General features: G+C 42.8%; 1 protein-coding gene across 1 annotated transcript; it reads left to right on the top strand.

Moving 5' to 3' along the window:
* Positions 1 to 211: 211 nt before the first annotated feature.
* LOC308676904 (immunoglobulin superfamily member 1-like) lies at positions 212 to 5,248 on the top strand. The gene is made up of 3 exons (XM_081342965.1): positions 212 to 673; positions 1,989 to 2,249; positions 4,603 to 5,248. Exons 1-3 carry the CDS (start codon positions 547 to 549, stop codon positions 4,731 to 4,733), a joined length of 519 nt encoding a protein of 172 aa, XP_081199091.1. The 5' UTR covers positions 212 to 546; the 3' UTR covers positions 4,734 to 5,248.
* The last annotated feature ends 10,018 nt before the right edge of the window (positions 5,249 to 15,266 follow it).

The raw sequence follows: 15,266 nt of genomic DNA, 5'->3' as shown, positions 1-15,266 counted from the left end.
CCAGCAACCAGTCCATACAAACAAGCAAAGCCTCATCCGCAAGATGCAGGCAGTACACAAAACCATGCACCCTCCAGGCCATGGAAAAAAACTGTCTCCATGGAACCGGTCCCTGGTGCACAAAAGGTTGGGGACCTCTGCTCTAGAGCAGGAGTGTCCAACCTTGGCAATTTTAAGACTTGTAGACTTCAACTCCCAGAATTCCCCAGCTAGCTAGGCTGGCTGGGGAATTCTGGGAGTTGAAGTCCACAGGTATTAAAGTTGCCAAAGTTGGGAAACCCTGCAATAAATAGAGAGGGAAGGGCACATACATTACAATAACCACCACCACTCTAATTAACTTGGTTAGTCCTGAAGCTGAATGTAAAACTTTTGTCTCCTCCAGTGCGTTACCTGCAGCCCTCAATTGCTGCGAGTCCCAGCACAGAAATCTCATTGGGACAGGACTGGACACTCCGTTGTTGGGCTCCCTTTTCAGGCGTCAGCTTCGTCTTCTACCAGGCCAGGGACTTCCGGTATGAGGTCACTCCTCGAGGGGATTCCAACATGGCTGAATTCTCCCTGGAGAATGTCACAGGGGCTGATGAAGGACGCTACACATGCTACTACCACAGCCTCACTGATCCTGTCATATGGTCCAATGCCAGCAACCCAGTGGTGCTGAAAATCCTGGGTGAGGAAAGGCGAGGAGGTGGCATCTTGCCAAAATTAAAGCACACGGATGTTTTCCTGAATTGTACAATGAGTGGGGAATGTTGGCTCCATGTTGGGATTAACTGAGACAGAGTTTGGTGTAGTGGTTAAAAGCCCCAGGCCAGAAACTAGGAGACTGTGAATTCTAGTCCTGACTTAGGTGTGAAACCTGGCTGGGTGGCGTTGGGCAAGTTACCAGGAGACTGTGAGTTCTAGTCCCACCTTAGGCATGAAATCTAAAGGCAACTTTGGACCAATCACCAGGAGCTTGTGAGTTCTAGTCCTGTCATAGGCATGAAAGCCAACTGAATAACTGAACTAGTTGCCAGGAACTGAATTCTAGACCAGCCTTAAGCACGAAAGCCAGTTGTGTTACTTTGGGCCAATCACAAGGAACTTGTGAGTTCTAGTCCTGTCATAGGTATGAAAGCCAATTAAATGACTTTGAACCAGTTACCAGGAACTGAATTCTAGACTGACCTTAAGCACGAAAGCCAGTTGTGTTACTTTGGGTCAATTACCAGGAGATTGTGAATTCTAGTCCTGCCTTAGAAACAAATCCAACATAGTATTTTCGGATCAGTTCTTCTCTTTCAGCTCCAGAAAGAAGAAGGCAAGGTGGGGCGGGAACTTCACTTCTGAACATACTGTGGAGTCAAAACTGAATTTAAAGGCATATTCGGATATGATTAAAATGGCTGATTTTATCTTGATCTCCCTCCTGGAATTTGTGGGTTTACTATTTTGAGTTATTTAATACTGTATTTGACTGCCATTTCCTGTTAGCTCTTTTGTCTGAAGTAAAGAAAGGTGGCACAAGAAGGGAAAATATTAGATTAGTCATAATTTAATTCCTGTACTATTATCTCTCTTCTACATACACTCACAACGCACGAATATACACAAAATTTATTTCAGAGAGTTGTTTGTTTTCTTTCTTTCTTGGTCCTTTCATTTGTTCCTTTGTGTGGAAAAAAAATACACGGAACAGTTCATGTCTGGACACCCTGCATTATCAGCAATTCCAGTAATCTTTGCAGGAATGACTATAAATTAATAAAACCGTCTAGCTTTTGTTTCTGAAATGTGGTCTGGAGACTAGAAAGGGGTAATGAAAAGAGAGCTGAGAGACCCCCCTGAGTTCTTCCTTACCAGCTGAGGGGGACAAAATGGCAGCCACATCTTTGCAGTCAAAACCCCATCGTTAGGTTGACTTTTTTGACCTCTTCCCTGCAGACTCCCTTGCTTACTAGTTTTGCTGCCTTTAACAAAATTATTGATTTTTTTTTCCCCAGGTGTGTCTGATGTTAGCAGATATCAAGAGGTGTTGGTTGACTCTGCAGGGAAGTATCGAGTGAATTGTTCAATGCCCTCCACAGCTGGGGGCTGGTTCTATCTTTATATTGATGGGGAGATCTTTGCTGAAACCAGAGCATGGCAAAATGGGACAAGCGCCAGCTTTGGCCTCACAGAACAAGCCCTCAGCAACCTCAAGGGCAAGCTAAGCTGCGAGTTTGGGGAAAACCAACTCAACGATACCATAAGGCAGACACAAGGTGAGCCCAGAGGGAATGAGGGCAGGAGAGACTGAGAGGGTGGTGGTGGTGGTGATGTACCATCCAGGTAAATGACGGTTTGCAAAGTCTTCATCTTGAGAAGCTCACAGTCTAACCTTTGAAGAAAGTTCCACGTTTAAGCAGGAAGTGTGGGGTCCTTGGTGTTCTCTGAGCTTGGTTGTTTTCTTGCAGATGTTTCATTACCCAACTAGGTAACATCATCACTGCAAATCCCACTCCTTTCTGGCGCTGGTGATGTTATCTAGTTGGGTAATGAAACGTCTGCAAGAAAACAAACCAAGCTCAGAGAACACCAAGGACTCCATCGTTCAACCCGGAGCTACAACTATTCTCTTCTCTCGATTACATAGGAAAGTATAGCAGTGCCTGTTTGAGGGAAACTGCCATGAGGTCTTTCCCCATTCCTGTGTTGAGGTAGTACCCAACCGCCCTTGAATCAGCGGGAAACTCTTATCATCATGGCCTTGCTTCCCACCTTGCTGGAGTCTATTCTGCAACTCTTTCCCAGTGTCCATGAGTGATGCTTTCCTGAATTTGCATATGTAAGGAGAGTTAAGCAAATGGATAAGTAGATGCCTTTCTTATGGTCCAACTTTCACAGCCATACATTGCAACTGGGAAGACCATAGCCTTGACTATATGCACTTTTGTTGGCAGGGTGATGTCTCTGCTTTTTAGCGTGCTGTCTAGATTTGCCATGGCTTTCCTCCCTAGGAGGAAAAAGCGTCTTTTAATTTGTTGGCTGCAGTCCCCATCTGCGCTGACCTTGGAGCCCAGGAAAATAAAATCTGTCACTACCTCCATTTCTTCCCCCTCTATTTGCCAGGAATTGAGAGGGCCGGATGCCATGATCTCGGTTTTCTTAATACAACCATTATTGAGCCCAAAATTTCCTTTGCTAAGTGAATTTTGCCCCATTTTATGAACTTGCTTGCCATGACTGTCAAGTGAATCATTGCAGTTGCTAAGTTAGTGACATGGTTGTTAAGTGAATCTAGCTTCCCCTCTGACTGTGCTTATCAGAAAGTCACATAAGGTGATCATATGAGCCTGGGATACTGCAATGTCACAAATACATGTCGGTTGCCAAGCGTCTAAATTTTGATCATGTGACCATGAGGATGCTGCAACAGTCATACATGTGAAAACTGGCCAATTTTTCAGTGCTTTTGTAACTTTAAATGGGCTGGGAGTTGAAGTCCACTACCTTAAAATTGCCAAGGTTGAGAAACATTGGATTAGACACTGTGATAGTATATCCCTCAAGAGATTTATATGACCCCCTCCATCTTGCCTCCGCTTAAATGAAACCAAACAACTTTTCCCACATCTTGGCCTAGAGTAGAGAGAGATAGGTGCATTTTAGTGGCCTCTGTGTGTGTGTGTGTGTGTTCTTTTTCCAGACATTTATTTTGTCGGATCTCTGTATTCTTCTATTTTTAATTGTCTTGAGTTGTATGCCGTCCACCATCAGGATGGAATCAGGCAGCCTATAAATTAAATAAATAAACTCTTGTGGAAAGCATCCTCTGGATTTGCACATCCTACTAAATCGTAATATAGGTTGTTTGGTTTTATCTTAGTCAGTTCTATGAATACAACCAATGTGGTTTCCTGCAATGAGTATGTCATCAACAGACACATAAACATAAACAACAGCTACATACTGTAGAAAAACTAACAAGGGAACAACAATACTAAAACATTTCCCCACCAGCAGCCAACACTCAGATGAGCATAGATTTACATCCAGATTAACATCAGATCAACAATCGAGAAATAAACAATAACCCATTCAAGGAACTGCCGAACAAGCTAACAATAAGCAGCACAAACAAGACCACTCTCACCAGTACTGACTGGGCAAGCCACTCAAATATAAACTGAGAACAAACCCATTCCTTACTAGCACTGATGATGCTACCTAGTTTGGGTAATGAAATGTCTGCAAGAAAAGAGCCAAGCTCAGAGAGCATTGAGGATCCCTCATGAGTATGTCAACTCAGCCAGCTGTTTGTTCAACAGTTATAGTTAAGCACATCATGGCAATGATTTAATTCCAGTTATGACTAGACTGCAAAAGTTTGAAGGATCAATTACAATTCCACTGTTCCTTCTAGGGAAGATTTAATCAGTTGTGCTCAAGCCAGCCAGAACAAAATTTAAATAGCAGTCCTGTAATTAAACTATTAAAGCTCAGCCATTAAAAGCTCATCAGATGCAAACATGTCATTAAGAAAGTCAGAATGCATAATGAAGATTTATTGTGGAAGTGCTTTCCTTTTTTTACAGTATAAATATATATATACATATATATCTTTTTCCTTTAAAGACTCACTTCTGCTGAGCCCTGACTTCACTGCAGCCAATTCTATACGGCTCGGCCTCGGGTTCGCTATCCTTATGGCAGCGGTGGCTTTTGTGGCTGATGCGCTTTGGACTGAGAGGTTTCGCGAGAAGTGAGCCAGGCAGAAGCTTCTGAATCCGCGAGATATGTGGGGTCACGCAAAAGCATGGCTTGAAACGGTCTTTTCTGGTGGCTGCATCCAATAAGAAGAGGGGTAACCACTCAAGACAACTGAAAGCTTCCTGTGCAGATTGAAGCTTTCATTACTCAAAACCATTTATCAGAAAGTCTTACTGAACTTTGAGAAGTGGTTGCAAGTCCCTTCCTTTAGCACCGCCGTAACTTGGAACAGCCCCTGAACGAATTGTCTTAACTCGAGGACTATCTGTGTCATAAAAAAAAATCACTGAATGATCTTTATGTCACTTCAACAAACTACCTTTAGTAATTTCCATCCACGTTTCATCTTAAAAGGAATACTTTGGGAGATTTTCAAATGTACTGTATTTTAGCACACGTGGCAATCTTTAAGTCCATTTAAATTGAACTGTCCTGTGGTGATGGGTAATGGATTCATGTGTCATTACCCCCCCCCCAAAAAAAACTGCTTTTACCCAATTTGGGGTAATTTACCCAGATTTAGAAGTACTGCTCTAGAAGCTGGTCTTCATATCTGCAATAAAACCTGCTTTTTATTTTACTTATGTGTTTGTCTTGTCTGTCTTATGGAAGGTTGGAGGTAGATTGGACATTTATAGAGAATTATTACAGTGACCAGAATATTGTTAGAGCAGTCCTCAATTTACTCACTTACTTTTCAGTAGCTGAGGCTGAAACAGGAATTTTGTTCAACTTTGTGTTGTGGACTCTTGTTCAAAAATATGAAAGGTAGACACATAAAATAAGTAAGTTGTGTTATCTATGCAGGAAAATTAAAGTACCGCTAATATTTCTCCCAATGTAATCATTTCAGCAAATCAGTACGTAGAATCTCATCAAGGGGCTGGGAGTAGAAACAATTAGCATCCCCATTGGCCATCACAACTTGGAATTCTGGGATTTGCAGTCCAACCCTCTAGCAGGGGTCTTCAAGCTTGGCCCTTTTATGACTTGTGGACTTCAACTCCCAGAATTGAAGTCTGGGAGTTCATAAGAGTCCAGCCTTATGGAAGAGTCCATAAGGCTGGGAAAGTTGGAAGGAAAGAGAAGAAAAGGACAAGCTCCCACAGGTGCTTTTTCAGGAGGCATCTGGACTTCCTTGTTTTTCTTTGAAGATGTTTCGCTTCTCATCCAAGAAGCTTCTTCATCTCTGACTGGATGGTGAGGAATCAAAGGATTTATATTCAGTTGCCTCCTGAAAAAGCTCTTTTGGGACAACCATGACTTGAAAGATTGAGAATGTCCATAGACAAACGGACAATCTGCACCTAGGTCAGGAGTAGGCAACCTTGGCTCTTTTATGACTCGTGGACTTCAACTCCCAGAATTCCTGAGCCAGCCATGTTGAGGAGAAATGGAGAGGTTTCCATGCTAGCTCAGGAATTCTGGGAATTGAAGTCCACGAGTCATAAAAGAGCCAAGGTTGCCTACCCCTGACCTAGGGGTGGAGGCGCTCAGGAGTCAGAATGAGACAACTCGCCACAGCCAACTTGCCATCGTCAGCTCACCGCAGGGACAATTTGTCACGGGACAATTTAACAATTCAGTTTAATTATTTTTAAAAAACAAAACATTATTTTAATTTTTGTCATTCACATTTCATTCTGTCCCTCCTTTGGCATCCTTTCTTTAATGATTCTATTCCACCATTTCTTTGATATTAGTGTAACTCTTGTCCCGCAGCGAGCTGCCCTCCAGCAGTTTGGGGGTGGCGAGCTGGCCATTGGAAGACCTGAAAGATTAGGTTGCGGGGTGGGGGTGGGGGGTGGCCATCTTGGAAAAGGTCCATCTTTGACTTGGTGACACATAAGCAGTAAACATTAGAAATGTCAGTTTAATGCGATAGTCTCTGGTCTCCGTCACCAGCAAGAAGCATAGAAGCTACCGTATATTGGGCTGCCACTTAGAAAACACGGGTCAAGTCCACCTTCAGCAGTAAAGGCTCCCTGGGAGACACTGGACAAGCCACACTCTTTATCTGCCACAAAGAAGAGGGAGTCAGGCTATTCTCCAACGCGCCCGAAGGCAGGACAAGAAGCAGCGGATGGAAACTAACCAAGGAGAGAAGAACCTAGAACTAAGGAGAAACTTCCTGACAGTTAGAACAACTAACCAGTGGAACAACCTGCCTCCAGAAGCTGTGAATGCTCCAACCCTGGAGGTTTTTAAGAAGAGACTGGACAGCCATTTGTCCGAGGTGTTATAGGGTTTCCTGCCTGAGCAGGGGGTGTGGACTAGATAACCTCCAAGGTCCCTTCCAACTTTACTATTATTATTATATAAAACTTTTATTCATAAAACATGAAACTCAGTCAACTGAACACTCAAATTGACTGGCACTAATGATTGACACGGGTTGCTGCCAGCATCCTAGGTATCAACCAGGTATCTCCTTAAAATGTAAGATGTTCCGAGCAGTTTTTTGTAGCTTCGCTGGAGTTATTGCAGGAAGCTGCAATTTCTTGATGTATTTTGCAAAGTTTTTGGACATAGTTCCCAGTGCCCCGATGACAATGGTTATCACTGTTACACATTTCATCCATAATTGTGCAGTTTCGGTATTTCATAATTTTTTCCAATTCTTTTTCTTCGACTCTGGCATCTCCTGGTACAGCAATATCAATCAACTGTATGCTTCGGTTCTCTATGACTGCGATATCTGGCGTGTTGTGTTCCAAATGGCGATCTGTCTGTATTCGGAAGTCCCACAAGATCTTCACCCTCTCATTCTCAACAACGTTTTCCACCCTATGTTTTATTATTATTATTATTATTATTATTATTATTATTATTATTATTATTATTATTATTATTATTATTATTATTATTATTATTATTATTATTATTATTATTATAGGGTTTGAGCACTCCTGGAGATGGGATTTTCTTCCTGTTCTTCCTGACAAAGCTTTTAGGATCAAAGGGAGACACCTCCCCCCCAAAACACCTGATACAGGTAGTCCTTGACTTACAACGATTCATTTAGTGACAGTTTGATGTTGAATTGAAAAACAATGACTTACAAACTGGTCCTCACACTTAGAACCATCACAGCATCCCCACAGTTACATGATCAAAATTCAGGTGCTTGGCAACCGTCCTGTATTTATGACAGTTGCATTGTCCCAGGGTCACTGATTGCTATTCTTAACCTTCCCGGATGGCTTCCGACAAGCAAAGTCAATGAGGGAAGCTGGATTCGCTTAACGACTGCAGCGATCCATTTAACAACTGCGCTGATTTGCTTTTAACCTTGGCGAAAAAAAAGTCATAAAACTGGGCACAATTCATTTAATAACTGTCTTGCTTCGTGGCAGAAATTTTCTTCCCCATTGTGATCATAAGTCAAAGATTACTTTCATGTTGCGTCTCTGGGAAGGACCCTTTTCTCATCTGTATTTGTAATAGCATCTTGAAAATGTTACACTCTTTATAATATAATGAATAATTAAAAAAAGTCATAAAGAATACAATTGACATTTTTATTAGTTGAATTATATTGCAAGAGCCAAAAAAGATACAGCTGAATCTTCTCATTATTTCACTAGACACAGGAAAATACTTTTTTTCTTTAACAAAGAGGAGGAAAGGAAAGAAAAAACTAATATTCTCTACATTTACAAAAAAAAAGGTTTCCTTCAAGAGAGAAACATAGTTAAATAGTACTTCTTGTTTATTTCAGAATTGCCCTTCTTTTTGAAATGTTATCTGTTTACATTGCAGCCTGAGGCAGCATCCAAATTTCTGTAGCTTCAGTCAAGATAAATATAATTTCTATTCTATCAGCTGATACAATGCCAAAAAGTTTGTTTTTTATCAGTAACAAAAGTGTTTTGTAAGGGGCTGCTAATAATGTGCTTCTTTCTATCTAGCTATTCTGCCTTTTGTTTAACACTGACCTGTCCAATTTCAATTCATATTTGTAACCGAGTAACCCTTGATGCATCAGATGGACTGAAGTCCTAAAGCACATAGGATAATAAAACTTTTATTTTTAAGATTTCATGTTTTTGTTTCTTTACAAATAAACAAGCCACCACATTATCACCCTAATTTCTTTGATTGTGCGGTTTTATTACTGAACAAAAAAGCATTGACGGTTTTAAAACATTCAAACAAACCATTGCAAAAACAGAAAAAAACGCATAGTCTTTAGAAGGGAGCGTGGGAGTGCAAAAGAGAACAAGCAACTAACACATTAATTGTCTTCCCAGGTGGAACCTATTACAGCTTAATGAGAAGTGAGTGATATAAATTGCTAGTTTAGAGAACCATGGAAGATAGAAATGTTTTTTCACGGTGGCTGGGCTTAGGACATACCAGTGACTATTTTGGTGAGTTTAGATGATATTTTTGTGCTAAAATTCAGTTTTCTTCTTTCCAAAAGATCTCTATACTTTAAGAAAGTTGAAGCTATGATCTTTTTTTATCTTAGTATTTATAAATTTGCTATGTTTAATATTAGGATTCTCAGATTGTGCTAAGCTATAATGTGGTCGGTTTAAATGTTTGTAGAGTGTTTTATAAACCACTCTATAAACCAGGCTAGCCAAAGACTGTAAACCAGTAAACCATGACTAATCAAGCTGTGATTTAGTGTATCTTGTTGGTTTAATTACATAGATTTCTCTTATTCCCCCCCCCCCTTGGTTTCAAACTTCTTTATTAATTCATCAGAATGTAAAATGCAAAGAAAATGAACATAATGGGAAACTGAGGCAGGAAAAAGGGAAATGGAAAAAATGTGGGGTAGAAGAGGAAAAAGAAAAAAAGACATTGATTTTCAACTTTTTAGCACTGTACAGGTAGTCCTTGACTTACGACCACAATTTGAGCCCAAAATTTCTGTTGTTAAGTGAGACATTGGTTAAGTGAGTTTTGCCCCATTTTACGACCTGTTTTGTACCTTGGTTAACTGAATCACTGTAGTTGATAAATTAGTAACAAGGTTGTTAAGTAAATCTGGCTCCCCCATTGACTTTGCTAGTCAGAAGGTTGCAAAAGGGGATCACATGACCTGGGACTCTGCAACAGTCATAAGTGTGAATAAGTTGTCAAATGGTCACCCGCTCCAGTGCTGCTGCAACCCTGAACAGCCACCAGACTAATTGCTGTAAGTTGAGGACTACCTGTAGAAGATACTAACATTACTATGGGTGGACCGTTGTATCACAGTGGACTACTTGGGGGTGGGGTGGGGTGTAAAAGTAAAAAGTTGAGATTATAATTACACAGATTTCTCAACTGTGATTTAAGAAAGTCTGGTGTATTTGATCAGCCACTTTTTAAATACATAGGACCATAAATTAACCACATGACCAATTTGTGCAGTATACTTTGTTGTTGTTAGCTGCGAAGTCGTGTCCAACCCATCGCGTCCCCATGGACAACGTTCCTCCAGGCCTTCCTGTCCTCTACCATCTTCTGGAGTCCATTTAAGCTCACGCCTACTGCTTCAGTGACTCCATCCAGCCACCTCATTCTCTGTCGTCCCCTTCTTCTATTGCCCTCAATCTTTCCCAGCATTAGGCTCTTCTCCAGTGAGTCCTTCCTTCTCATTAGGTGGCCAGTGCAGTATACTACTGTACGCTAAAAGCATGGTTGGCCTTTTTTATGATTTAATGTGGTATGCCAAGGAGCTTAAGTGTTGAACAGGATGCTGTTCATCCAATATCTTGAGCAGTTCTGCCTGAAAAATAGCTAGAGCTAGTGAACACCTTCCACTTCTCATCCGATGTCCTTACTGAATTGCCCGTAGGTAAGAGCTCCAATCAAATTCGTGGTTGGAGAAGATTCACTCAATCCAGGGATACTGAATTGGGATTGCTGGAACCTAAATGACCATAAGATGGCAGCAAAGAGAGAATACTTCAGTGTTTTTCAATCTTGGCAACTTTTAAGATGTGTGTGGACTTCAATTCCCAGAATGCTCCAACCAGCATGTCTGGGGAATTTTGGGAATTGAAGTCCGCACAACTTAAAGTTGACAAGGTAGAGAAACACTGGAATACTCCCGACCTGCTGTTTTCTAGTGGGGCTCTGGATTTAGCGTGCCTTGCAAAGCTTGAAGTCCCGTAAATTCACAGTAGCAGCCGTAGAAAGCTTGCATCTTTTTTTTATCCCATATTTGCATTTTCGTACCCCCTGCGGGGGCCACAGCACTACCAGTGCCCCAGCAAAGTCCCTATTGAATTCCCCATCTAGGCAGCTGGGACCACGGATCTAATTTTGAGCCTCTGATTTAAAAAACTGCACTGAATTTCCTCAGTGGTTCCAGAGAGCCCGTGTCCTCTTTAAAAAGTTGTAATGTTCTATCACTGACGGAACAAGAGGTGACTACGATTTTTCCAATGCAGCTCTGTACTGTTGCCAGCAAGATGAAAGATCAAGTGATGGTTGATGAGATGGGAAAACAACCACGGATCTCAGTTCATGGGCCACGTGGCAAGAAAAACCTGCAGATGGGCCAGGATGCTCCAACCAAACCTGACCCTTTAAAAAAAACCAAATCAGGTAAACAAAATAAAGAAGAGGGTTTTGACTCACAATCCCCCAATAAGTGGATGATAAAGGTACCTGTGGGCTTATACCAGGTGACAATAAAGAGAAAATCCCATCCTGTGTAACCCCTCCTCTTGTTTTTTTTTTAGTTTCTATTTCATCCTTGTTAGTTTTTACTGTTTCATATTCTCTTTTTAGCATTTTGTGAACCACTCAGAGTAGTTTCAGCAGTGAGATGGGCAGCATATAGGTAGCCCTCAACTTTTAAGCATTTATTTAGTGACTGAAGTTACAATGGCACTGAAAAATGACTTATGATTGGTTTTTATGCTTAGGACTGTTGCAGTATCCCTACAGTCACATGATCAAAATTTAGACACTTGGCAACTGGTTCATATTCATGATGGTTGTAGTGTCTTGGGGTCATGTGATCTCAGCTTTTGCAACCTTCCTCAAGCAAAATCAATGGGGGAGCCAGATTGACTTAACCAGGGCTTTTTTTTCTCATAGAACGCTCAGAACGGAGTTCCGGCACCTTTTTTTTGGATGGAAACTTGTAGGGTAGGCAAGGCGGGTTGTATGACATGTGTGAGTTCCGGCACCTTTTTTTTTTTCCCAAAAAAGCACTGGACTTAACAGCCATGTTACTAACTTAACTCTGGCAAGAAAGGTTGTAAAATGGGGCACAACCCACTTAACTGTCTGGCTTAGCAACAGAAATTTTGGGGTCAATTGGGGTCATAAGGCAAGGACTACCTTTATAAAATTAAACAGTTTAATGTATAAGCTGTAATTCACAAATGGGTTTCATACATCACGTTTAACTATAATAGCACTTATAGACAGCTCTATAGTTCTTTACAGCACTCTCTGAGCAGTTTACAGTGTCAGGATATTGCCCCCAACAATCTGGGGCCTCATTTTACTGACCACGGAAGGATGGAAGGCTGAGTCAACCTTGAGCCAGTCAGGATCGAACTGCTGGCAGTCGGCAGAGTTAGCCTGCAATACTGCATCCCAACCACTGCACCACCATGGCTCCTAATATCTCCTGCTTTGATATTCTGCACAAATCCAGCCACTGAGGTTCATGGCTTAGCATCTTGTGTAAACCAAGTCAACTGTGGTATTCAAAGCGATGGTAATTAAAGAAACCATGATACAATAGAAAGTGTAAAACCACAGCAGTCTTAGTGGCTTTAAAAGTTTTGGGTTATCTTTACCCTATACAAAAGGCAGCCTGTTCCTAAATGAATTTGCCAGAGATGTATTGCAAAATTTGTCTTTTGTTCTTGCCACTGAGTGTGTGCTCCTTGTGATGATGATGATGATGATGATGATGATGTCAAAACAATGAACTGTGACTTTGCAATGCAAAATGTGCCTTTTCATCCTTGTGCCACGAGGTCGCCTGCTAGTATACGTGAGGCTGAGTTTACACTGCAATGTTGCAATGCAGATTTTGCCTCTTGCACCGGGCTGTTGCTTGTTTCTCTGGCATTCTTCAATCTTCAGACATTAGCTGAAGCTGGAATTGCTCTCTGGTGCATTTAGCGGTAGAGTGAAACTCACTATGACTTTAAACACCTTCCTCCTTCCCTCCCACTTTATCTTTCTAACTAGCTGCAGTATGAGAAGGGTGGGTTAGAGAGAGACAGGGTGATGTTTCATCTGGCACTGAATTGGCCATTTTTTTCCCCTTAAATGAGCTCCTGTCTTCTTAAATTAGATTTTCTGCTGAGGTTTCATTTTTTAAAATGCGTGCTATTTTTAATTTGTTGCAAGTTGCCTTGTAATGTGTCAGGACATAAATATGATAAATACCTGTAATATTGTTGCTGGTGGTGAGGCAAAAAAAGGTGGTATTATTTTTCAAGTGTGTGGGTTGAATTAATGCCTTACTGTATAGGCTGAGAGCTCCCCCTGCTGGAATATTAGAGATAGTCATCAAGAACTGAGATGATTTAACTTGGAGGAACTTTTATCTTTAGTAACCCCTCCAGAACGGCTGGGAAATGGGATAGGAAGACAGATCACAGATGGGGAGGGAATAGGTCAGTGATGCTGAACCTTTTAGAGACCGAGAGCCCAAAAACTGCCCTGCCCCACTCCACCCCTGCCCTGCCTGCCTTGCCCCACTGCCGCCCCGCCAGCTCGCAGGGCCACCCACCACCTCCATGGCCCGCCACAGCGGCCCAGCAGCACTATGGCAGCCATGCCCTCCGCCACACCTCGCAGCATCATCTGCGTGCGACAGGGCCTGAGGGCGGAGTCTTGTCCCTGCTGCCCAGCTGCCATGTCCTTGGCTGTGCTGCTCTGCATGGAGCACGCCCAGAAGCGACTCTCCTCGGGGGGGGGGGCTGCTGGTGAGGAGGGGGCCGTGTGAGGAGGCGGGGCTGGGGTGACAGCGTGTGTGCCCACAGAGAGGGCTTTGAGTGCCACCTCTGGCACGCGTGCCGCAGGTTCGCCACCACTGGAATAGGCAAATTCCTTGTTTCTTCTCCACTCAGTATCTAAAATGCCCCCTGCCTGATGTTCTTTGAATTGCATCACCTGGTTTTGCCTTTACTTTGTCAACAAACAAACTTGATCTCAGTTTATTCCGAAATTCAGCCCCCTAGCAAGGGTGTCAAACTGGCGGACTGCAGGTCGGATGCATCACACGCAGGCCACGCCCACCCTGGCTCCGCAAAGCAAAAAACATCACGATATGTCAGGATACATCACGTGACGCGATCGAGTTTGACACCCATGCCCTAAGAACTTTCCACCTACAAACTGTCCGAAAGAGAAGAGACTGGCTGTATTAGCCCATGTTAGGTTAAAGCAGGGGTGTCAAACTCAATTTCATTGAGGGCCGCATCAGCATTGCGGTTGCCCTCAAGGGGCCGGGTGGGTATGGCCAGGGTGGGCGTGGCCTACTGGGTGGGCGTGACTAGAGTGTGTATGGCCTACTGGGTGGGCATGGCCAGCTCTACATTGTTTGCATTAAGGGTGCCTATGGGTGCCTGGGCAGGAGTGGGACAGATCTGAGGGTCTCTGGCAGAAGGAGGGTCTCTGGGCCAGGGCCATGGCAGTGGGGGCCGTTCCCTCACTGTTTCCAGGATGGCTTCATGGGCCACATGAAACCACTTTGTGGTCCGAATCTGGCCCCCGGGCCTTGTGTTTGACATGTCTGGGTTACAGCTTAATGAACAAGTTGCACCTCCCATTGTGTTTGGCCCTTTAACCAGTGTCTTCCAAATCCAAGTAGCCCTCTAGAAATCAGGTCTTGTAACCAACATATACCATTGTTGACAAGTGGTGCTTTGTGCAAAGACAAAAGTCTAGATCAGTATTTCTCAAACTTGGCAACTGAAAGATGGATGGACTTCAATTCCCAGAAGGCTGGGGAATTTTTTAAAATCTTTTTTGACACTATTCTTGGCCAGAATGAAATATAATGAATAGCCTTCTCTTCTCTCTAGGTCTTCCACGACCCTGGAACACAGCTCCCAGCTCCAACAATACTTGTTCTCTCCAGCTGAGACTTCAAAAGTCGTCTCAGGAAGTAGCAGCAACAACTCACATTCCAATCTGCTCATCAATACCTGTTGTCAAGGAAGGACCCAGGCTGACTCTTTCCACCAGGGCCTGTCACCCTGCTAGTCGAATTCCTTGCCCTGTCAGCAGGTTTCCTAACCCAGGTCGTTCTTCAGGATGTCACATAAGACTTAAAGGTGGCCAAGGAGAAAAGCCGGAGAGGGTCCAGAAGAATCAGAATCCATCTCTAGGACCTCCATCTGGTAAGTCCTCTGTTTCAAGGGTGGACAACTCCTGAAGCTACCCTTTCACCTTTACCACACCAATAGTGACATAAGGGCAGGGGTGGATGGTGTTTTTTGTTTTGTTCTTTAACAAAAGTAAAATAGACTTCTCAGTCCTATTTCACTTAAATCCCTCTTTTAATTCTTGCTTCCTTAAACCATGGATTCTTCTGTTGGCTCTTC

Source organism: Vipera berus, assembly GCF_964194415.1.
Source record: "Vipera berus genome assembly, chromosome: Z".
NCBI lineage: Eukaryota > Metazoa > Chordata > Lepidosauria > Squamata > Viperidae > Vipera > Vipera berus.
The sequence above is the reverse complement of the archived record's forward strand: the minus strand, read 5'-3'. Positions and strand labels throughout refer to the sequence as shown.

Excerpts from the sequence above, each read along its gene's own strand:
- LOC308676904 (XM_081342965.1), top strand. The coding sequence starts at position 547 with ATGGCTGAATTCTCCCTGGAGAATGTCACAGGGGCTGATGAAGGACGC. Across the intron at positions 674-1,988 it reads AGTGGTGCTGAAAATCCTGG|GTGTGTCTGATGTTAGCAGA; the intron begins GTGAGGAAAGGC and ends TTTTTTCCCCAG. Across the intron at positions 2,250-4,602 it reads TACCATAAGGCAGACACAAG|ACTCACTTCTGCTGAGCCCT; the intron begins GTGAGCCCAGAG and ends TTTCCTTTAAAG.